The sequence below is a fragment of the Triturus cristatus genome, chromosome 4_1 (genome assembly GCF_964204655.1).
Source record: "Triturus cristatus chromosome 4_1, aTriCri1.1, whole genome shotgun sequence".
Classification (NCBI taxonomy): domain Eukaryota; kingdom Metazoa; phylum Chordata; class Amphibia; order Caudata; family Salamandridae; genus Triturus; species Triturus cristatus.
Genome location: NC_140585.1, coordinates 1,228,910,770 through 1,228,935,634, shown reverse-complemented (window position 1 = coordinate 1,228,935,634; position 24,865 = coordinate 1,228,910,770). Strand labels below are relative to the sequence as shown.

The 24,865-nt window shown below is 46.0% G+C and overlaps 1 protein-coding gene across 4 annotated transcripts in view; it reads right to left on the bottom strand.

Moving 5' to 3' along the window:
- The window catches only part of R3HDM2 (R3H domain containing 2), a 761,481-nt gene that overhangs the window by 238,887 nt on the left and 497,729 nt on the right, over window positions 1–24,865 (bottom strand). For 3 of the 4 annotated variants that reach the window (XM_085654627.1, XM_085654622.1, XM_085654623.1), the window contains 4 exons: window positions 24,090–24,235; window positions 8,086–8,187; window positions 6,731–6,976; window positions 762–888 (listed from right to left, as the gene is read on the bottom strand). In XM_085654627.1, the coding sequence (XP_085510753.1) occupies window positions 762–888; window positions 6,731–6,976; window positions 8,086–8,187; window positions 24,090–24,235 (621 nt within the window). The remainder of the gene's footprint in view (window positions 1–761; window positions 889–6,730; window positions 6,977–8,085; window positions 8,188–24,089; window positions 24,236–24,865) is intronic. The other variant, XM_085654624.1, reaches the window with a different exon arrangement.

Here is a 24,865-nt window from a genome sequence, read left to right as displayed (position 1 = left end):
GAGTCTTTTGCTATCTAAAGTTTTCTTCAGTTCACCTTTAGTCACCTGTAGAGATCTCAGCTCTGATGTTCGCTTCTGCTCTCCACGGTCGTTTTTACTGTCCATCGAAACCGGAACTCTCAATGCTACTTCAAAATACAGCAGCGAAAAAGGAATCCTAGGATGCCCACCACATACTGGGGCATTCTGGGATTACATAAAGATGTTGAAGTGGGTCAGCTAAACTCCTCGTCTAGTCAGTTCCCAAAAGGGGAAAAGAAGAAAGTAAAAGGGAAAAAGATATGGTTGTGAGCCCATTCACAAAATGGCAGACTAATGCATAAAATGTGACTAAGCAAAGAAAAACAGCTTTTTTATCAAATATTTTTGCAACCACTCCAGAAACGTGAATCTCTCGTCAGGATATGGATGCTAGTTGGCCAACCCTCAACTTTACAGTAACAAATGAACAATGTTACAGAGCTCTAAACATCAGTGTAATTAGCAAAAGTAATCATAAGGGTAAAATAGAAACCTTAAAGAAAAACCAGGAAAACTGAGGCAGAATTTAGAAAGGTTTATGCTCTGGAAAACAGTGATCTGTCAAACAGATCTTTGATGAAAATTTAAATCCTCTTTGAAACCCACTAATAAGGAAGTGACAACTAAGCAAGTGTCAAAATCTACAAACCATGTAAGTGAAGGAGATGCAGTAAGGTTCTCCTTAACAATGGAAAAGAGAAACAGGTTGTACATCTGCAGACATGAAAGCAACTACTTACCAGTCTGCTGTGGAGGCTGGGGCAGTTGTTGTGTGCGCTGAGGGCTGTAGGTTACTTGGTGAGAGAGCGGTCGGTACTGAGGACTGGAGTTGGGATATTGTCCAGGGGGGAAGTAGGAGACCTGGATCTAGTAGGACGAAAAAGAAGTGGTCAACTGGAGAGAAGAATCATTGCACAAACAAGAGAATGGGAAATAAAGGACATGATTTATAAGGTTCAACATGCCGAACAGCATTTCGTAATGACATAGCTTAGAAAGTGAAACCTGGCCAGAACTATCTAGCAGAGGGAATAGCACCAAGGGTCAACAAACTGAGAAAGCAGAAAAAAGGGTACATATCTGTAACTGCAGTTCTGTACCACTGGTATTTTTCAGAGATTTACATGCTTAAATGTTCCCGTTGTTAGGCTTGGAATCCTTAGTAACCAAGATCAGACAGCAAGCGCATTGGAAACAGCAACGGATCATATACAGCAATGCACCTCACTAGCTCAATCAGGGGAACAGGCACCAATCTCTACCCCCTGAGAGGTTACAACTGCCACACGTTCTAAGCTCATCAGTATTAATATCCATGTATAACACTGCATCCATAAAAGGGAAGAAGGGAGGGTTCCATGTGAATCCATGTAAACCACCAATGCTTAAATAACTGCAGTTACAGGTAAGTAACATTTTCTTCTTCTTCCAAACTGGATCTTTCGTAGATTCATATGCTTGAATACAGATTATTCAGGGAGAAATAAATATAAACATACAAAATGGAAGTGAGGATGACGTTATGTAATGAGATTGCAAAGCACAGCATGTCCAATCACAGCTTCTAACTTGGACGACAAGAGAGTTTCCATCTTGGTCTTCAATGCAATTCCACTTGAACACAAGCGTGAATCTCCAAGTTGCTGTTGATCTAGCCGCCATTGTTGTAGAATGTGCTCCAGCTCTAGTTCTACCAGAAATAGTCCTGCATAGGACTTTTGAGCAATTATAATACCTAACTCTATCCACTTGGCAAGACTTTGTTTGGAGAAGGGTCTACCCTCTTTAACATGTCCATAGAAAACAAAGAGTTGACCTGTTAGGCGAAAACTATCAGTTAGATGCACATAACATTTTAAATAGCTTGTTATTCAGAGTTTAGAAAGCTCCCTACTGCTGATGTAGTTTTTGTGAAAAAAGAAGGCAAGACTATCTGCTGATCAAGCAAAATGAAAACGGTACCTTTGGGATAAATGTAGGATTACTTTGTAGCATTACATTGGTTTTACAAAACCGGAGCTAGTGCTGCAACTTGAAAGATTCCGAATCTCTCATACTTTTCTTGCAGGAGTCATACCCAACAAAAAGTCAGTCTGGTATAGCTAAAAATTGAGCCTTCATTAAGGCAGCCAGAATCTTATTCAATTCCCATGCTGGGTTCTGTCCTTGCAATCGGAGGAAAATATATCAATTCCTTAATTATTCAGGATAAGAACAGCAAAAGATGGTCAGGCAACTTCAGATATCGAAAGATAGCAGCAAGATTCAGTCTAACTAATGGACATTGTAAACCTGATCTTTAGTGCAAAGACATCTGGATTGGACTATAACCCTTAGATAGTACCCAAATAATGAGTTTTTTCTATTTAACTCTGTCTTATTTTAAGGTGGAACTTGGAAGCCTCTAAAGCCACCTGCAGTATCCAACAGTCGTTTGGAAGATTCAACACAAGCTGTGAGTTGCAGGAAGTGTGGGCTGTGATCTAGAATACAAGATATAAGACTGAATCGAAAAGAAGTTCTGATTTGAACCAGATGAGATGTGAACAGAAAGTCTCCACAGCTCTGGATACAAATGCGGTTTCATTCGCACTAGAGGTATCTGTATTACCATGCCAGAATTTCTCCTTACTTTACAGAACACTCTGAGAATTAGACACATCAAAGAGAAGGCACAGGAGAACCTGCCCTTCTAACCGATTGAGAACAATTCTCCCAGAGACCCAAGATGGGGCCATCTCTTCACAAGCAGAGGACATTTGAGTTGCTGTGTGTTGAAAACCGGTCTCAACTTAACATTCTCAAGCAAGGAAAAATGAGATTCAGCTGTTTAATGTCCAATTCCCATTCATAGTTTTGACATTCTCCTGATTACAGCATCTGCAAAGACAGTCTCCAAACCTGCCAGATGTTCGACTGACAGAACCACTTTGTCACTTAGTCAAAAAAGCTTTATTCGGTTGCAAAAAACATAAAAGTACATAAGACAATACACACACACACTACAAATGTGTTTACAATAGAATAAAATATTCAAACAGGTTAAGAAATTACTCAAAATTTCCTAGATTTCCGCAATACATGTAAATAAAATCAAGGTATAAAATCCCAACAAATTAACAGCAAAATAAGGTATATGTAAAAATTGCAAAAGCCTGGGAGTGACTATTGGAACCATATCAGCAAATTGTAAGCTCAATATACCCATAGCTCACGATAGATCATGAGTATATTCTCTAGGTCATGCATATGGAGTCTTGATGACAGACATCAATCCAGTACAGTAGGGTGTCCTACAGTGGAGCGGCACAGATTGGATTGTCGTACAATGGCAAAGAGTGAGAAAGTGTTGTAGCGTTGACTGCAGTGGAGTGGCATAGCCATTATAGGCCCCGGGGAGCCCAACCCTTATGACAAAACAAACAACAAAAAAAAGAGGGGGTCCCGTTCGGCCCCCCTACCCAAGCCCATTATGGCCCTGAAGACTCCCAACTCCAAGGGCCCTATATTTTTTAAGGGGAGGGCATCATGTGACTTTCATAAAAAATAATGAGCTGGAGAATTGAATACATTTACACCATCGATTTTGCGGAGTGCGACCCTGATCCTTTCTTGAAGGAGTTTGATTGAGAGATATATATATATATATATACACACACACACACACACACACACACACACACACACATATATATACATATATATATATGTACATACATACACACATATACACACACATCCTCCACACTTGGTTCAAATCATCGGATTGAAGCGGCGCTCATTAAAGGTGCAGGATCCCGCGGTTGAACCAAACCTCTCCGTATTGCACACCAATCCTTCCCGCAGGGAGAGACAAGGGGTCGCACTCCCGTAGGTCTTTTGCAATGTTTCTTTATTTTTTCAAATACTCATCGTCAGGGTAAAGGCAACTGACCAACGCGTTTCAGTCTTAGCATAAGACCTTGATCAAGATCATCATGATCAAGGTCTTATGCTAAGACCGAAAAGCGTTGGTCAGTTGCCTTTACCCGGACGATGAGTATTTGAAAAAATAAAGAAAAATTGCAAAGGACCTACGGGAGTGCGACCCTTTGTCTCTCCCTGCGGGGAAGGATTGGTGTTTATACACACACGCAGATAATCTGGTTTTACACATCCTCTTATGTGCCGTCATGAATTCCCTTGTAAATACAATGTTGGCCGAGTATCAGCTTTATTTGTTTGAAAATGAAAAAAGTTTAATCGGTGGGCTTGGTTAGAGAGTGTCATAATAAATCTTCTATTACACCTTTTTGACTCTCCTCATAAGTCCGAACCAATGTCAATGTTTTCTGACCAGCCTACTAACACCACTACTGATCTATGATGATGGGCCTGTGAAACTATACAATTATTCACTACCACCAGGGACCTTTCAATCTGAGAACAATTGAATTTCAGACTAGGCGCTTTGAAGGCCAATTGATAGCCCAAACCAGGGGACTGACTGTTTATGCACTTAAGAGGTCTTCCCACCCTCCTGTCTTCTAGGAAAACTCTCAAGACCATTCTGCTAATGTAATACCCTCAGCTGCAATGGCATTTTTACAACTCTAGAGATACATGCTAACTAGGGGGCTCATTATGATGGCGGAAGAACCGCCAGCGCCGGGCCAGCGGTGGCGGTCCTTCCGCCATCATACAGAAAATTCTCACTGCCAAATTAGGATGGTGGTGGGAATCACAATGGTTCTGCGGTGGACGGAAAGTCTGTCCGCCATTGTTCCGCAAGGCAGTCCTTTTCCGACTGCCTTGTGGAATCGGAACCAGGGCAACATTGCGGCCGGGGGAGGGGGGGGGGGTTGTGCACTGGGGTGGTACCCATGGTTCCCCCTGCAGTTCCATGGACCGAGTGGCAGGCACCGCGTGGTGCCTGCCACGTGGTGCAGGGAAACGCGGTGCAAGCACCTTTGACATTGCGGACGGTGCTTAAACAAGCAGCACCTCCCGCAATGTTAAAGGCCCAGGATGCGCCTGCCAGTATGGTGGGCGCATCCTAATAGCAGTGGTGGGACAGCCCCATGTCTGGCAGGCGGTCCCAAACACCGCTATGGTGGCGGGTGGACCAAGTCTGCCTGCCATCATAATGAGCCCCAAACTTCCTATAGTTAAGTGCAAGCTGGGCATTATGGAACAACCATAAAAAAAAAATAGGAAAATGTTACAAAGAATGTACAACAGCTTCTGGCTCTTCCATACATAGCAAGCAGCATCACTAGCAGACAGGACCATACCTAGTAAACCACAAATGGGAAAAGTCGTACATGCAGGAAGCCAGTACTTGTGCTGTTCTGTGCTTTTTGTGTACCACAACAATGACGTTGGATTACCTCTGAAGACTCACTAGGCTAAAGTGCAGATACCTCCTTGCACCAACTTGTGTAGATGCAATCAGAATATTGCAAGAGTGAAAAGCTTCTGTTATTCTTCAAACATGAGAAATAACTCCATGTTAAACATACGTTGCACATGGATGCCAGTTAGGATATTTTTGAAGCCCTTTGGCAGCACAATGCTCAGAATGTACTTCGTTCAAACAGAAGAACTATCTTAGGCTTGTACGTCTTCCTGACAATATCACTTAAAATAAGGAAAATAAATATTTTTATAAAACAAAGGGAGTGAGGACTTGTAGATTAGTAGTTCACATATCCCAACTGCTTGGGTTTTTCAGCATTTATGAAGTATGCTATTGTAGAAGAGCAGCCAATATGCTTGTGTGCAAGATGCGATAGTGACCTTGCCAAAGACATTATGGACAACCTCACCACCACATATGGCATTTTCCCTCGTGTCTGAATCTGTTCACTGTCCCAGGGAATACTGCCAACCTTGTTTATGTTGCTGCCTTTTGACATCCCATCTTGGACTTTGTGACTTCAGATTTGTTTAATTTGAATTTAAAGTCAGCACATGCCCTTTATACATTACCATGGTGCTCTGTTTATTGAAAGAAGACATTCTACTGTTCTACTCTTTATATTCATTATCATACCCCACATTCCAACTTGTTACAAGTGACCGATTGAGCGCTCAAGCTCTCTTTTCTTTAAGGGAGCTTATAAGATACAATCTGGGTAGTTCCAGCCGCTAGCCATGGAAGGTTATCACTCCCCACATTTAATAGGTGCTGGGAGTAAGTCTTATACCTTCTCTGTTACATGGCAGGCATGTCGCAGATTTGCGATCTTTATGAATTGACTGGAGACCTCAGAGGTTGGCTGCAAGAAATGGAACCGACGGTAAGGTAGATAGACTATATTTCTCTCTGAAACCATGTTTAATTATGAAAATTAGCATTCAGCCTTTTGTTTGGGTGCCACTGTTCTCAACACATGAATAAGGAGAGTACAAAAAAGTATAATAAAACACCTTTTCAGCAGTTACTAGAGCCTCTGTCAGTTGTCACAGACAAGCCAAGAAGTGAACATTAATTGGACCAAAGTCTACACTCTCTAGTCTATATAGTAGCAATGGGTGTTGGTCAGCATGGTCTGAGGAAGAGCAACCGGTCATTTTACATCACAGATGCTTACAATGAGCTATGTGATTTGTAGACATAATGCTCACCTTCATCAAATCATAGCATGTAAACACTTCTGAAAGTCTACGTAGCCAGTGTTGGAGTCTACCCGTTTCCAAACCACAGTACATTGACTTCTTGACAAACCTGCTGCGGTGGCTGCATGTAGCCCTGGGGTGAAAGGACTTGCTGCGTTGAAGGAGGATGTGCGGCCGCTGGGTAGCTGCTGCCTGGGATGGCAGGCCCCGCAGACGTCATGATGAATCCAGTCTGTGGTGGATGTTGGGACATGAGAGGTGGTGGATACATGGCAGAGGATGCATCGGGAGCTTCTGTGGATCCCTGGCGACTGAGGCTCATCTGTCCAAAGTGGTTGCTGATGTGATCATCAGACTATGGTGGGGAAGAAAAACCGAACCAAAGGTTAAAAAACAAAAAAACACACAGAACTGCCTTATTCCCAGAGGTGCCATGCAGTACCTGTGAGTTACAAAAAATGACTAAGACATATATGGCTTTCACTATTCATCACATTCCATAGCTACCACAGCATCTGCCACACAGGAAATCATGCATGCCCAGTGACCAAGAGCACAACTCCATCAAGGGTCCACTGAAGCCAAATTATGCTCTCCTCCAGGTAAGAAATTAGATAATCCATGTTTGAAGTCATGAAAGGCAATTTCTACTACTGAACGCAGGGCATCTTGCAAAGAACAGTTAAAGCAAGTTATTAAATGACATTGGCTTGTGTCTGATTTATGGTGTAGCAGAGCTTGCTCAATGTCAGAAGAGTACCAGTTAAGTTAGTTAAGCTCAGAGGAATGGAAAAGCAGGAGAAGAAAAAGGTCAAAATGAGGGGCGGTAACCCAGTGGCATTGGAAGGGTTGAGTATGACCACCAATCCTTAACGTTAATGGGTGCTGCAAATCGGCCTGAGGTGCAAACAGCACTGGGTGCCTAGGTAACGGAGTAGCAAAGAATCTTGCAGGTCAGAATGAAGTTCACTAGCCGAGTACTGTGTACTCTAGTTCTAGAATAGCAGAATGCGTTGCAGGGAGAGATGAGACGCATGGCAGAGGTGTGTGGTGGCTGGGCAAAGTAGAGGGCTGTACTGTAGCAGAAGGTGCCGCAGAACGTAGGCACGTGATGCAAGAATGTGGTGGGGGCAGCAGAAAGAGTGATGGTTGGGGAGGCAGAATTGGGAAAGCTGCTTGGTAGAGTGGAGTGCACTGTCACATCTGTGCATGGCTCTCAGGACTGGAATGTACAAACAAGATGGAAGCCAAGGTTGCCATGGAAGAGAGACCGTGAACGTGCCACAATTCAGACCCTTAAAACATGCATGAACAGGATGTGCCACCCCCAAGGTTTTCAAATCTATTCGGTCCAATTGCACTTCACACTGACAGACCATGCCAGAAACAGGCCCACACACCTTACAAAGCTCACAAAGCGCATGCAAACAGACCAAGAAGCAATAAGGAATAGAGGAGATGTACCATATTGTACTGCTGGGGAGGAGAAACTGGAAGGAGAACTTGGGGACAAGAGCTTGGAGTGTACTGAACGGGCTGCGGCGAAGCCTGAAGAGTTGGGACTGGCTATGGACCAGTCCAACAATCATTCATAGAAGTTAGCCAAAAAGACAGGATGAGTGGCAAGAGACAGGGAAGATAAGAGGCAAGAAGGATACGGTGGAAGGATTAGATGGGATGACAAAAGAAGGGAGAGGTTTGGAAAGCGGTGGGATGGTGAGGGGAAGGAAAGGGGCAGGAGGGCAAGGGACAAAAACGGGTGGGAGGAACAATAGAAAGATGCACATGGGTCAGGGCGGGAAAGGAGCCGTAGTGAAAGCAAGTGGAAGAGGTGGCGGGGAGAGTGATTTGAAGAGACAGCAAATGGAAGGGGGCGGGAAGACAAGAAAAGTGAGGGGGAAAAAGAATGAATGGAAGGAGACGCAGTGAGGGATAGAAAGGGGTTGTAGTGAGGGATAGAAGCGGAGGGAGTAGAACATAGAAATAAGTGGGAGAGTAGGGAAAGGAAGCAGAGGGAGTTCAAGTTAAGAGGGGAGCGCATGCAATGGAGAGGGGCAATAGGAGGACATGGAGAGGGGCAATACGAGGACATGGAGAGGGGCAATAGGAGGACATGGAGAGGGGCGATAGGAGGACATGGAGAGGGGCGATGGGAGGACATGGAGAGGGGCGATGGGAGGACATGGAGAGGGGCAAGAGGAGGACATGGAGAGGGGCAAGAGGAGGACATGGAGAGGGGCAAGAGGAGGACATGCCACGGGGCAAGAGGAGGACATGCCACGGGGCAAGAGGAGGACATGCCACGGGGCAAGAGGAGGACATGCCACGGGGCAAGAGGAGGACATGCCACGGGGCAAGAGGAGGACATGCCACGGGGCAAGAGGAGGACATGCCACGGGGCAAGAGGAGGACATGCCACAGGGCAAGAGGAGGACATGCAATGGGGCAAGAGAAGGACACGCAATGGGGCAGGAGGAGGACATGCCACGGGGCAAGAGAAGGACATGCAATGGGGCAAGAGAAGGACATGCAACGGGGCAAGAGAAGGACATGGAAAGGAGCCAGAGGAGGACATGGAAATGGGCAACAGGGTTAAAGGAAAGAGAAGGAAGGAGAAAAAAGGTGGGAGGAGATAAGGGGAGGAAGGCAAAGGGAGAAATGAAGAGGGAGTAAGGAGAAGGAAACAAGAGTGAGGGAGGGGAGATAAAGGCAAACAGGAGTGAAGAGGAGGGTCAATAAAAGAATGAAAAGAAAGGGAAGAAGAATGAGGGTAACAGGAAGAAGAGGGAACGGAGAAGATGAAACATGGGGGGGGGAGGAGAAAGATTAGACAAGAGGAAAGAAAGGGCGACAGGAGGGAGATCGCAGGAGTACAGGAGAGGGGCCACAGGGGTATTGGGAGGGCACAAAAGGGGGAAGGAAGACACAGGGGCAGTTGGGTCAATTAAAGTGGTCGGTTAGAGAACAAAAGGGCAGGAGAAGGGAAGATAAAAAATAAGAAATAAAAATGTTAGTTAGGCAAGAAACCCAGGCTGCAGCAGAATTTCTCAAGATTCACGAGTGAAAGCAACCATCACCTGTAACAATGCTTCTCCAATGTACAGGAGATACATTTAGTGATAATGGTGTCATTGGCATTACAGGAGTTGTCATGAATCCAATTAAAAAGCATCAGGCATTCTAAACATATAGCACACTCCACCTGCTCAGTATTTGTGACTCCGAGCTCAAAGGGTGCTCTGACAAAAACTGTGCAGTGCAGAACTTGAGTTACGAGCACCGCATGCTTATGCACAGTAAAAAGTAATGTGCATATGTACAAAAGCCTTCCTTGGAATAGTTTTACAGAGTACTTCGGACATACATTTTCTGATTCTCGACTATTCAATTGTATCCAAATCGTCACCGCCCCATCCTAAAAGAATCCATACATTTACAAACCTGAGCTCCCTCTTTAGGCAAGATTGAAATATTCAGGAGTTAAATTTTATAAGGTAGAGACCCTATTGTTGGGGACAGCACAGATGTTACATTTAAAAAGTGTGTACCTTTCAAACAATTAAAAGGAACTTTAGGATGAAAGGGAAACCAGACATTTTGCACTAGTCTAAATAAGGACTGGCCTATAAGGAAACTAACAAATTTCATGCACAATCTGAAACACAATGGGTTCTGGTCAGTATTAATAACCCTTCAGACTCGTATGCCAATGAGGAAACCTCTCAATGTCCCTACAGTCCTATTAACCCCTGTACCCCAGTAACCCTCCAAAATGATTTTTCAAAATATTTTAATGAGCACCACTGTCTCATTGGTTATCTACACTAGGAGTCATTGTGGTGTAAGGATAAGTTACTTACCTGTAACCCTAGTTCTCTTCCAGGGGTATACTCAAAGTCATAAGCACTGAATAGTCCCACCCACGTGTGGGGACCCCAGAGCATTAAAAAATATAAATATATATATATATATATATATATATAATATATATTATATATATATATATAATATATATTATATATATATATATATATATATATATAATATAATTAATATAATTAATATAATATACACACATGTATATACATATGCAGCCCCGAATTCAAAACTAGGCTCAAATATGCCAATATTGCATTGTATTTTTCACTTGAAAAACATCACATAAATAACATTTCCAAGATGTAGAGAAAATGTACTCTCAGCTCGTTTGAATAAAACAGCCTTTATTTTCACGGGAAAAGGCAAGGTGATAGCAGGCAGATTAGCCTGGAAACCTGCATATAGAATACTCAAAGAACAAGCATTGGCATAGCCAATAGGTCTCGCTTTGAGTATTTTGTAAGTTGTTAGTTATCCGGTAGATATTCTTACGTGCAGAAATATAAAGTGTTGCATGTCTAAAGATTTATAAGGTCTTCAAGGTGATATCTATTGTTTTTTTTTTTGCTATCGCAAATACACGTAAAGCAAAAAGTTTGTATGTGTATGCGTATATGTTTGTAAAGACATAAGGAAAGTGTAAAAAACAAAACAAATAACAGCTGTTTATAGATTGAGCCTGCTGGGGCCTGTTTTGCGTGTTATTGCGTGCATTTTTAAAAAATCTGCGATCTTTTTTCGTATAATAACCAAACGATGCATTCTGGGAGTTGTAGTCTTAGTTTACATCGCTTGTTCCCCTTTACTGCTCCTCCCTGCTCAGCAGTGTTCACTCTTCCCAAGTTATTTACGTGCGCGTGTACCGGGACACCATTTTTCAGGCTTCTCTGTTTGTTTCTGATGATTGCAAACATGCAGAGCACACACAGTAAAGCAAACCACAAGGCCCATAACTTATTTGTGAAAGAACGAAGATAGGCTGTTGCACATAGCTCAAATTGTCTTGACCGTACCGCATTCCACTTGGTAGTCAAGCTCACAGAAATCTTGAGTTTTGCGATAATGAAAGGCCAATGTGCTCTGCTAATTCTTTTGACAAGTGTAGGCCTATTCCACCTTCCTGCTTAGGGGCAAGTGCGAACAGAAAAGACATGTTTGTTTCATGTTGTTGAGACTAAACTTTGTCAGACGATTTGGTCTGCCTGTCCTGATATTGTACTTCTACACTGTATTTTTACGATTGGTGTATATCAGCCTGGCTCGGAGTTTGTAATAAACCTAGAGTAAATCTTATCTACTGACTTGCCGTTCTCATTGTGTGGCCAAAGGGGTTGCACTGAAAATGTTTAATCGTTGGTGATGCCAACTCATTTTATTCCTCAGGCACCTAGAAAGTTAAGTTGCAGGGTGAGATAGTAAAGGGCCCCGAAAATTGTGCGTTAGCAGCACCAACAAGGGACAAACCACCCGTTGGCTATAAAAAGAAATTATTAAGGCTGTCTTCAAAATGAAGCAAGAAACAGACTTAAGCAACAGCATGAATTATTATTGATTGTAATAAGTATGCGTTAGATGTGCTATTTATATGGAAACTGTCAAAAAATGCACCAATTTACCACCATTTCTTTAAACTTTACTGAAAGGGAACCTCCCTCCCGCCTCCAAGCCCATGCTCTCACCCGGGGAAAGTCAGGCTTGCTTACTTCACTTGTTTGGTGCGGGTTATGACCAATGTTTACACACCACCACTTTCAAAGTTCACCACCCTTCACCGAGAGAGGTGGGAGATGGGTGGGTAAGTGGCAAAGATATGGGGTAAACTGTAAAAAGTTAGGAGTGAGTGAAAGAGGTGAGAGAGTGGTAATGATATGGAAGGCAGGTTGAGAAATGGCAGAACAAAGTGTCAGGTATAAAACAGAGAGAAGTGAGGGAAAGAGATGCAATTTAGTTTTAAATGTGGTCGAGAAATAAAACTCAAAGTTAGGAAAAAAATGACCAAAGTGAGGTGGGAAAGAGGAGGTGGGAGTGAGGAGTGGTGATGAAGAGATCATAGAGATGGGAGAGTGAGACGTGCAGGTAAGACTATGTCTGAGAGAAATTAGACAGGTGAGTGAAGCCAGAAAAAGGAGAAAGAAAAGACAGCGTGAAAGGTAGAAGAGAAAGGAGGCGTGGCAGAGGGCTTATAAACACGTTCTAAAATTGAGATTTCAGGAAGTATGCGACTCACCTGGGCATTCCTCTCAGAGTGAGCACCTGATGCCAGCGATACAGAAGTGATATCTCAGTCAGGCATTGTGAGAGCAAGGGGCGCTGCCTGTCAGGCCGTGACGTTATTGCATGTTTCCTGCGCCGTAGAACGGGCTTCATTCAGCCAATCACCACAGGCCTAGGGAAAGAGCCAGCAGGGACTGCAGAGACCCAGCCATGGCAGGAATGCCCTCCACGATCACTGCAGCGATGCACAATCACAACAGCCATACAAACACAATTACTGTAGAGCTGGGGGTGTATTCACAACGGATACTACGCCACAACGGCTGCAGAGTAACAAATACGCAGAGACGTTGAGCAAATCAATGTAAAGACACAGGCAGAATCCCTGCGGCTGCACTGACACTATGACTGCACTGACACATACATCATATCTGCAGAAAAAACACAGGCAAAATGACTGCAACAAGGCATCTGTGCGAATCTTTATTCTGCTTCTGATTATTCCATCTAATTGTCAGTGATGTCAAATATAATATTAAATGGGCTAAAAGTAAACAAGAACAAGCATTGGCCGCGCGGCCGTGAAAGTGACACGGCCGCGCGGCAGCGAAAGTGCAAGTGAACGCGATCAAGCGCGGCGACAGAGGAAAGACAGATGGCGGGTGCACGCAAGCTTGAGCCCACCAAAAGCCGTTGGTGGCACTTTCAAAAGCCGCTCTTACTAATTGTCTTGCAGCCGGTTCAGGCTCATAACTACGCCGGTTCACCGACGGAGAGAGCGGTGTTCCTTTCCTGAGCGGTTGCCAGGCGGAGGTAGGTGACTCACCCAGTCTTTACGGGTGAAGGTGAAACACACCAGTTACGGACACACGTCAATTGGTTTTCGTGTGTCGTTTGTATCCTTTATCTGTGTGGTTTCCACACAGTTGTGTTTTTGCACTAGCGTGAGTGGTCCTGATGAAAGCCTAGCCTTTCTATAGGCGTGACGGCAGAAACATGTCGACCCGCATTTGTTAATTTTCCACCACAGTCTATAACCTCCTGACTGGTGGTGAACACGATTTTAATCCTGGTTATGTACGGATGCTATATATAAATGACAATAACTTTTTCCTTTTGTCTGCCGTGCGTGAACTAGTTTTAACTACACAACTTTCACTTAATTGTCTCTGATCAGCACTGCACCCCTCACTCACATTATCAGCTCACCATTTGTGGATTTAGTTGATCCTCCAGTGTATTTCAAAACATCCTTGAGCTCCTCCCTCTCAGAGAGGGGGTTGTAGCCCCCCAGAGGAGGTTTTTCCTCTGGGAGGAGAATCCCAAATGATGAAGCATGTCACCTCGGGTGAGTGAGGGATTACGTCCGACAAAGGGATTGCCCTTAGAAATATCTATTGGGCTTAGTTTGTTTCTGTTCTTCACCGGATTAATTAATTAGTTTTTTATATTATTAGACCTCTGGGTTTCGTACTGTGTTTGATTTGATCGTAGGGGAATAAACCCTGTGGTCTTTAAATTTTCCCTAGGACCCCCTGGCTTTGAACCATTCTTGTTAGTGTTCTATTTTCTGGCGCCATTTTAAATACCGGCATCCACATTGTGTGGGTTCACCAGAAGCATGGTGAGAGTTTGGCTGCTGTGAACACACCCAGATTATACTGGTAGGTGCCTATTCTGCGGGAAGATAGAATAGACCCACGTTGTTGTATTGTTTGTCGACACATTTTTGTGTGTGTTTCTCGCAGTGTTGCCAATTCACACGTTAAATCCTTGGGCTGTGGTGGAGTCAACTACTCTGTTGTTATATAAGGATTCAGGTACTCGCATGTTTTTTGTAGGTGTGCTTCTGTATCATCAGTGGTTTCAAATTGATTTCTTAACATATGTGCATTTCCCTTTCACGGTTTAGATCCCAAGCACGCTCTGTGTGCATTGACCTTCGTGACCATTACTCTCGCTAGTCAATAAGAAATTGCGGTTCGCAATCAGAAAGCGTTTACAGTTCGCTATATGTTTGAGTGGCGTGGTGGCACTAGGTGTTTGTGGTTGATAGGTGTTTTCACTTTTTAGTTCTGTATCTTTCACACGTTTTTCACGGGATCTTGGTTAACATGCTGGCTTTTGTCATTCTCATGTTACTCATTCTGGTCACCCTCAAATTCTAACTACTTTCCAGTGAACTTGTGTCGCACTGCCGTTTTGGCGGATTTGGCTCTGGGGTGGGTGACCTGTCCGTATTGGCCGCCATTTTGGAGTGGGGTGTGTGGATAGAGGTGTCTCTACCCTCCAGCGCTTCAGTGCGCAGGAGCAGCCTGGGAACACCTACTTAAGGCGAGTCCCTCCTGAAACCGCCCCTGACAAGGTAGCTGCGTGAGCGCTCTGCGCGCATTTGCTCTCACCTTCGTGATTTTTAACAACTTTTGTGTTTAATTTGTTTGTATACCTGCTTTTAGACAGCGCCCTTCACTTGCACCATAATTGGCCCCCGCACTGCCGTTTTGGCGGATTTGGCTCTGGGGTGGGTGACCTGTCCGTATTGGCCGCCATTTTGGAGTGGGGTGTGTGGATAGAGGTGTCTCTACCCTCCAGCGCTTCAGTGCGCAGGAGCAGCCTGGGAACACCTACTTAAAGCTCCTCCCCTAGCGCAGCGGGATCGCGCAGCGGGCGTGTCCTCGCGTGGCCGGAGTCGTGCCAGAGTCCTGCCCGTCTGCGCCAAGGACGCGCTGGACGTCGCGGTACTCTGTGTAAGGACTATCATACCATCCTGGGTCCACCATGCTGACGTACTCGCGGGATTGCCTGTTTGCCATCGGTCAGGTAAGCCGCTGTTGCACCCTTTCACCGGTACACCCATTGCGTGGCCCATATCATTGCCCTTGTAATGGGTGGGCTCTCGACTCTCCGCATCCTCTCCCAAGGTTTATTTCCTCGGAGACCCGCCGTACTACAGACACTCCTACTACTCTGAAGATCCTGAATTTAAACGTCAGGTCTGCGCTGAAACACTATCAGCATATCTATGACCTCATTGAGGAGGAAGCTCCAGACGTATTTGCCATGACGGAAACATGGCTACAGGACGCTGATACCGCTATTACCAATCTAGCCTGCCCACCCGGCTATTCTATGTACACCTTGAATAGGATGTCCAGGGGTGGAAGTATCGCGTTAGTGGTAAAATCTATCTACCTTTGCGTCTGGGGTGCCCTAAACATCTCCGGGTGTGAAAGTGCCATGTTCAAGGTCTCTGTCAGCCCTGAGTTTACCCTGTCCGGGATGGTCGTCTATCGCCCACCCGGCAGTGATGTGGCGTTTAGAAATGCTTTCCCTGACACTGTTGGCCCTTTGGTCGCCGACTGTGCCAACTTTTCTATCATGGGTGACCTAAACCTACATTTCGACACCCTCTCTGGCCTGACAGTGCGTTCCATCTCTTCTGACCTGGAGGCCTTTCAACTTCCCCAGATGGTTTCCCAGCCTACCCATCTGGGGGGGCATATTTTGGATCCCCTGTTTACCAATCTGTTGGGGATTCAAATTACCTCTGTCTCTCCGGTGGAATGGACAGACCACTTCTTGGTGTCCATCTTCTGCCCGGTCTCGGCCACTCCTTCCATCTCTACGGCTAGATGGGTTCAGAAGAGGGCTTGGAAAAAGCTTCGGCTAGAGGACTTTCATCGTCTTCTATTAGAGGAGCCGTTGGGCCCTTTGACGGATGTGGAAAGGGGGTATGACCTCTTCTGTTCATGGATAACTAGGGCCTTGGACTCTCTGATACCCATCGTTTCAACTAAAATCAATCCCAGAGAGTCGAGTCCCTGGTATGATGGCACTCTCCGGGCCCTAAAGGGTGCCTGTAGACGAGCAGAGAGGGCTTGGAGGAAAACCTATGGGGCTGATCTAAAAGCTGCATACGCCAAGTCCGTTAAGCTCTACCATCGAGCTATCTGCCGAGCCCGTGCGGCTTTTTATGCCACCGAATTCCGGAACAGTCCGAATCCGTCAAAAGCTATCTTTAAGGCCGTAAAAGATCTCACAGCGAAGCGGACTACCTCTACGACCGTGAGCTCCCTTTCCCATTGTGAATCCCTTGCATGTTACTTCTTGGGGAAGGTCCAAGCTATATATAGGACATTCCCTAGCATAGGGTTCACTGAGGAAAGTATAAATGGGGTCCACCATCAGACTACACTGCTTGTTTTCCCCCCCCTCACCTTGGATGGTTTTGACAAACTTGCGCAGCAAGTCAAATCTGGGTCCCCATCCGATCCAGTAAGGCCTGCTCTCTTCCGAGACCAAGCTTTTATGGGGCGTACAGCCGTATGCTCCCTTGTCAACCTCTCCTTGGAAACGGGAACTGTTCCATCTAAGTGGAAACAAGCTGTGGTGTCCCCGATCATTAAAAAGCCCACCCTGGACCCTTCCAAGCCTGAAAGCTATCGCCCCCATCTCGTTGTTACCCTGGCCAGCCAAGATCACGGAGGCCCACGTCAACCTGGCCCTGTCTGAACATCTGACTCGGACCAATGCCCTCGACCCCACACAAAACGGATTCCGTGCTGGGCACAGTACGGAAACTGCGCTACTTCAAGTCCAACTACCAACCACTGGCCATGGGGGTTCCGCAAGGGTCCTCGCTGAGCCCCACGTTGTTCAATCTTTACGTGAGACCGCTGGCTGATGTCGCTAGGCAGTGGGGCCTTACTTTGGTCTCATATGCTGACGACACTCAGCTGGCGGTTACTCTCAGTGGGGATGCGGAGATTGAGGCCCCCAGGTTTCAGTCCGGACTGAAGGCGGTGGCTAGCTGGCTGACAGGCAATTGCCTTCAGCTAAACGCCACTAAAACAGAGGTGATGGTCGTCGGGAAGGGAGTGGAGCTGTGGGGTGACCACTGGTGGCCCTCAGAGTTGGGACCTACTCCGATCCCGGTATCGGAAGTGAAAAATCTGGGGGTATGGCTGGATGCGGGCCTCTCCTTTGTAGGCCATACTAAAAGAACCGCGGCCTGTTGTTTCGGTCTCCTGAGGGGCTTGAGACCTGTTCTCAAGTTCTTTGACGCCCCGACCAGGCAGCTGGTGATCCAGGCTACTATCATCTCCCGCCTGGATTACGCCAGCTCTCTCCTGGCTGGGGCTAACCAGGCTGAACTAACCCGCTTACAACGGGTTCAGAATGATGCGGCGAGGGCGATTGTTGGCTTGCCCAGATTCTGCTCAGTGACAGGTGTCCTTCGCTCCCTACACTGGCTTCCGGTCAGGAAGCGCATCCTCTTCAAGGTTTTGTGCCTTGCTTTTAAAATCTTGAGAGGTACAGGCCCGGAAATCCTGTCGAGTTGTCTGTCTTTGTATGTCCCTGCCCGTAGCCTTCGCTCTCAGGGTCTGGCCCTTGCGGTGGTTCCCAGATTCAGGCTTAGCCGCATGGGAGGCCGCTCGTTTAGGGTAATGGCTGCGTCAGCATGGAACTCCTTGCCTGTTGAAATCCGCTTGCTGGAGGACCTTCTGACCTTTCGGAGAGCTTGTTTTAGCTGTTTCTTAGTTTCTGTTTTTAGCCTGTGGTTGTGTTACGTGCTACCTTGTCTCTGCGCCAGGACGCTCCTTGGCTGGAGTATCTGTGCGCACAATAAATAGTCGTAACATAACATTCCTTGCCATTTTCATCTTCATTTACATTTTTGTGTTCTTATCCCTGTATACTACACAGCATCATTTACCGATATAGAGTTTTATCCTTTTGTATTCATAGAGACCCCTGAAGAAGGGATTTACCATCCCGAAATGCATTGGGCATCACCAACAACAGAATGTTGTAGAACTTTGGAAGTTTGAAGACCCACTCATGAAACGTTTTATATAATCCTTTGAAACAATATTGGCTGTTACAACCAAATGATTACGTTTTTGCTTGCTTAGTTGTGACATAACATACAACCAATTTGTGATTCAATGAATATTGGAATGAAACTTAAATTTTTTATATGTTGTAATTTTGCATCGTTCTGTAGACTTCTGATTACGTGTGAAGTCCCTCTCCCTCCCTCCCTCCATCCATCTCCCCCCTCCCTCTCCCTCCTTCTCCCTCTCCCTCTCCCTCCTTACTTCTCCCCCTCCCTCCATCCGTCCTTCTTTCCCTCCCTCTTTCAAGAGGTGAGAAGAATGTGGCAAGAGGGATGTGAAAGGGAGTTACAACCTTCAATACAAAGGCTACTCTAGACCGCACCACCAATTTTTCCCAGAAAGATGGTGTAGGGTGGCTGGACTGACCAAGCTTGAAGCTCACTCATGTGACGAGCTGATGCGATTGCGACAAAATAGACAGTTTTCAATGTCAGGAGATGTAGGAGGCAGTTGTGCAATAGCTCTAAATGCACAGGGAATTACTTTGGCATCACAAAGGGTTTAGGAGGAAAGAAGTGGACGAAATCTTTTAGAAAACACATCACAACAGGTATTTTCAAAAAGGATGGTTAGTCAGGTAAACATAAAGAGGGCGACAGAGCCAAGAGGTAATCTTTAATAGTGCCCACAGCAAGTCCTTCTTGGGCCAAAGACAAAACAAAGAGTAATACATCCAACAGTTTTGCCTGCAATTGGTCCGTGCCACACCAAGCAAAAACATGGCAGACAAACAGACTTTGTAGTGGAATACCTAGATGCAACAATGACATTTACTACTTCAGGTGTTAGATCAATTGGACTGCTCACACTCCACAGATGGGCAGGCATAGGTGCAGGAACCTGCCCTGATGGCGTTATAGAAGATTCTCCAGAAGCAACAGCCTGATTGGAGGACAGATGTTAATTCCCAGATGTTCTGGGTACCACAGTCTCCTGAGTCAATCCACAGTCAATAGGATGACTTGGACCCAGTTGTTCCTGATCTTTTGAACTGGGGGCAGGAGAGGTAGCAGTGGGAAGGCATCCAGGAGTATCGTGCTCCACTCTAGGCAGAAGGAGTTTCTCAGAGAGAGTCTTCTTGGTAACTCTAACGTACAACATGTTGACACGGTGTTCTTGGCGATGTCGAAGAGTTAGAGCCGGGTTTCTCCCCATTGCTGGAAGATGCCCTGCACCAGCTCCCGGAATCACTGCTATTTATGATCCCTTAGGAGTCACCGGCTGAGTTAGCTGGCCCTGAAGTTCAAAAATCAAACCAGATTGATTACTATCAAGGAGATGCCTGAAAAATTCAGCCAATCCACAGGCACAGAGCCTCTTGGCACTGAGCCAGCACTCTACCCTGTCCTGTTTGTTGCAACAGCACAAGGTTGTGGTGTTGTCCATAAGCATGTGAACCAGTTTAATGGCAGGAAGGCTTTCAACGCCAAGTGAATAGTCCACAACTCCAGCAAGTTTATGTGGAGGCAGGTTACCACCTGCAAAGTGTCTTTATTTCCACTTATCCCAGATGACCTCCCCAGCCCAGCAGTAATACATCTGTCACCACCAGTAGATTGTGGTGGGGTTGGGCTAGGGGGTCAGCCGCTGGTCCAAATGCAGTCAAGTAGCCACACCACTGTAAATTGTTTGAAGTCTCATCCGAAACCTGGATGGATTCGGACAGGTTTCCTTGGTGCTGAGACCAATGAGACTTCAGATCCCACTATAGAGCCTTCATATGCTACCTGGCATGGTTGACAAACAGGATGCAGGAGGCCAATAGGAAAAGAAGCCTCAGAGCCATCCTCACTGTGACCCAGGACCGAGGCTGAAATACTGGGATCACAGCCTTAATTGTCAATCAATCAATCAGCATTTGTAAAGCACAAAACTGTCAACCCTAGGGTTATCTGGGCGCTGTCACTCTGTCGTAGAGCCAGGTCTTGAGTCTCTTTCTTAAGACTGCCAGTTAGGGGTCGTACGGCGCTGGAGGGAGAGGTCATTCCAGGTCTTGGCTGCGATGTAGAAGGAGCGTCCTGCTGCAGATTGGTGTAATTCTCCTGGTCTAGTTCATTCTGAGGGAAGCCACGTAAACACAAAGAATCCAGGATAGCGCCAACGAAGGCACCAGCTAGGACTTTGCCCCATTGATAATGAACCCCACTGCTGTATGATGGTTCACCATCATCTAGAGGTGGCCCGTGACAGACTGTGGACAGCCCACCTTTAACAGCCAGTCACTGATTTAGGGGACGAATGATACTCACCACATTCTGAAGTACACTGCAACCACCCCCCCATCACCTTCATGAAAACACAAGGTGCCCAAGTGAGGCCAAAAGGGAGCACGGCAAACTGAAAATGATTGTGGCGCACCTTGAACTGCAGGTAATGCCTGTGGTCCTGTAGGACGGGTATACGGAAATAGACCTCCTGTAAGTCCAGTGCCACCATCCAGTCTCCTTGATCTAGGGCAGACAGAACCTGGGCTAGAATGAGCATCTTGAAGTTGCTATTCCACAGGAAGAAATAGTTGAAGATGAAGATCTAAAATATGACAAAGGTCTCTGCCCTTCTCTAGTACAAGGAAAAAACGGGAGTAACATCCAGCTCTGATTTCCATGGCTGGGACACTCTCTATGGCTTCCTTCACCAAAAGATCCTGAAATTCTGCAGCAAAATGGACAAACTGTCTTCCTAGAGCCAAAGGGGTGGGTGGAAAATGCAGAGGCAGAAACAAATGGCAAGGCATAGCCTTGTTGGGCTGTCTGCACAGCCATCTACCATAAATGTCTGGCTTGCCACTCATGGAGAAAATGACTGATCCTGCCTCCCATGGGTGGTCGTGTGCCGCAAAGGGCAAACTAACGTGCCTTGGGGGCTGCTACTGGAGGGACTGGGGTCTCGGGACGTTTGCTGTCCCTGTGGCCCTAGAATTGTTTGCTTGATCACCTACATCGACCTCGAAGGAATGGGGTGCCTGTTGTGGGGGTGGTGAGCCTTGACGCTGCCTGAAGGTGAAACCCCTAGTGATGCCTTGAAAGGGGTTAAGAAACTGGGATACTGCCTTGCAGGTGTGGAAAGACCGAGGGAGCTCACAGTAGCTACACTCCTTGAAGCACTTAAGGGCTGAAACTGCCTTCTCGCCAAAGAGGAAAGATCTGTCAAAAGGTAAATGAATAAGTGACCCCTGAACATGGACAAGCCCATGGATCTCATCCACGAGTGGTGCTGGAGCACCACACTTGTGCTCTGCCTAAACAGTCAGTTGTGTCTAGGCCTCACCAGATGAGGTATTTGGCAATTTTGAATTGTCTGTGATAAACTGAGGCAAAATTCTTCCAGGACTTCTGGTAGGAGTTCAGTTACGAGTTTCATAACGCATGGGAGAACCTTCTAAAAAACAGCTGGTGGTGACTGACCTGCGTACGAGGCTAGCATACGAAAACATTGTCTTCCCTAACACCTCAATTCTTTTTTAATGAGTCCAGGGGCAGAGCAGTGAGAATTGACTTGGGGTTAACCCTGCTGGTGAATGCTGTTACTGCCAGGCTCTCAGGAGAAGGGCGCTAAGTCAGGAAGGCAGGGTCACCCAGAGCAGGTCTACAATGATGTGCTGCCAGTTTATTTACAATGGGCAAGGAGCAAGTGCCTACCAGGGTGTCGGTCGGACCTCGGTGAATAGCAGTTGGGGTTCTAATGAGGTATGTCGGGGTTATAACGCTTACGTTAGGACATGGGTTTTTACCTTACAAAGCTGCAAGTCTAAAACTTCAGCCGCGGTCTACCTACTATGACGAACGAAGAAAACTCTACTGTGGAAGGGCCAGAACAAGAACCTAATCCTGTGTAAGAGAAGTGTCCAGCCCACTGGCCTCTTGTAGGTCCATGTAGAAATTGCCATCATATTGTGGGGAGAATTCCTCCCTACCATTACCATCATCACCAAAAGCTGTCTGACTTCGTTTAGAGTCCAATCCAAATAGTTGTTGGAAGACTGCCTTGGTGGCTCCTAGGCAAAGGCACTATGTTATCAAAGTCAGAGTGCATGGGGCCCAGGCACATTGGAACTGTGCTAGACGAAGTTGAGAAGGACGTAGTTTAGAGTCGGACAGAATAGGATCAATGTCCTCCTCCGATGTCAACGTGGCAGGAACAGGTATGGCTCTTGGTGCCAGGCTTGAAGTCTGTTCCGGAGTCGAAGCTGAACCCCAAACGGGTTCAGGAGGCACACACGGCGACGAGTATAGTCCAGCCAACTATAACCATCGAGTCCTCTGTGGGTCCGTGAAGCCCAAAGGCACACCAGTGGGAGCCACTAGGATGCCAAAAATATGGTGCTTCACCTCCTTAAATGCCACAATCTATTGTGGTATCGCCAATGGACACAGGAATTTGGGTGCATCAAAATCAGCTTAGGAATCGGCTCTTCAGTAGGGGAGCGGGAGCAAAATCACAGAGCATCTTCACGTCCTCACAACTTCTCAGACGGAGAACAGTAGGGCTGGGATGAGGCCAGCATGCACTTCTTGTGCTTCTTTTTGGATTTTGACTTACTCAAAGACTTTGACCCCGACAATGATCTGTCCCAGGTCCGGATCCTCAACTTCGAGCGGGAGATACTCTTACGCAACTTACTGTGGTGCTCGGTGAGGTACAGACTGGCTTCAAGTTACAGGATTGCCTTGAGGCGCATCAGAGCACACTCCTCACACAACTTGGAGTTGTGGCCCAACCCCAAACATCAGACACCCACCTTGTGTGGATGTCACATAAAATTGTTTGCGATAGTCACTACAAGGATTACATCTAGTGGTTTTAAGAGGGGATATGTTCCCTCAAACACTGGATAGCAATCCAGAAGACAAAAAAGCTTGCCAATTGACAAGACAGCTAGCTCCATATTCAGGTATAAGAAAGTGCAGAAAGAATAGAATAAACATCAATGATTCTGGGATGGAGGAGCACACCACCACCTACTGATGTACAAAAGCTATGCTGAAATATCTTCCAGATCCGATGCCCGGGGATATTCTAAAGGTGAGGAATCTGAAGTATCCATCTGAAGCAAAACTAAGTGGCCAAAGCAAATGATGGTTGTTGAATTAGGTTTCTCACTAATAAAAGGGCTAGACTATCTGCGAGGTGCTTGTAAATATTTAGGCAGGCACATTCCCGATCTGGGCATTTCAGCCAGTCTCTCCATCTGTTTTTGCATCAATGTCTAAACCTTATCAAAGAAAAATAGTATTAAGGCCTGGTGAGGACTTTACTTAATATGGTAAGAGAAATTTATAAATATCCTAGTGGTACACAAATCTCCACAAAGACAGCAGAGAGGAAGCTGTTTAGTGAATTGCCTCTAACAATGTGGGGTTCGTTATGTTTAGATGACACCAGTTCAGCCACAAGCTCAAAGAGAAGCTGCTTTCAAGTCTGCATGGATTAAAGAACAGTCTGGTATTGCAGCTAAACACTTAAGTGATGACTCACCTGCGACAGCATGTGGTTGCCGAGTGGCTGTTGCTGGGGAGCAGGCTGGAGTGGATGTTGCTGGGCAGTGCAAGGCATGAGGCTTCGGAGAGACTGGGAGGAGGAGGAGACCTGGTTGCAAACATCAGGGGCCACCAACGACAGGCCTGGGAAGACATTGGAGCAGAATTAAACTAGTGTCATGGACAACATTCTGACTTGCTAATGAGTGAAAATACTCCCAGTTTCCCCCAAACAAATCCAGTGGAACCCTAGCTTTTCCAGCTCAGCTTCTGCACAAGAAATGTTAGTTATTCTTGATGTCACCTTGGCTATAAGCCTTCAGTCTATGTGAAGAATCTTCAAACTTTTGCTGGAGCAAACCTTACCTTACACAGCTCAGTCTCTGCAATGAAAGCTCAACCCCCCTCTGGCAACCTGCCGTAGGCAGCCCAGTTGCCAAAAAGGAAATGCCAGCCTCTCCTTTTAGCATGGCATCTGTTTAGGCAATGAAAGATCTATCCTTGCTTATTCCACCCTTTTTATGAAATACTACAGTATCAGCAATAAGATATAAATCCTTTTTTTGCAGTATTACACAGCTCAGCCTTTTGCAAAGAACCCAAATTCTTTTTTGAGGTCCTCGACCTTATCCAGCTCACTGCACAAAAAGGTTCAGTCTTTACAACTAACCTAACCCCCTTCTTGTAGCACTTCTTTTCTGTCCAAGACAAAAGTGCAAAGCAAGCTCAATTCTGATATTTGGCCCAGGTGCACCATGCCAGGTCCTGCAAAAA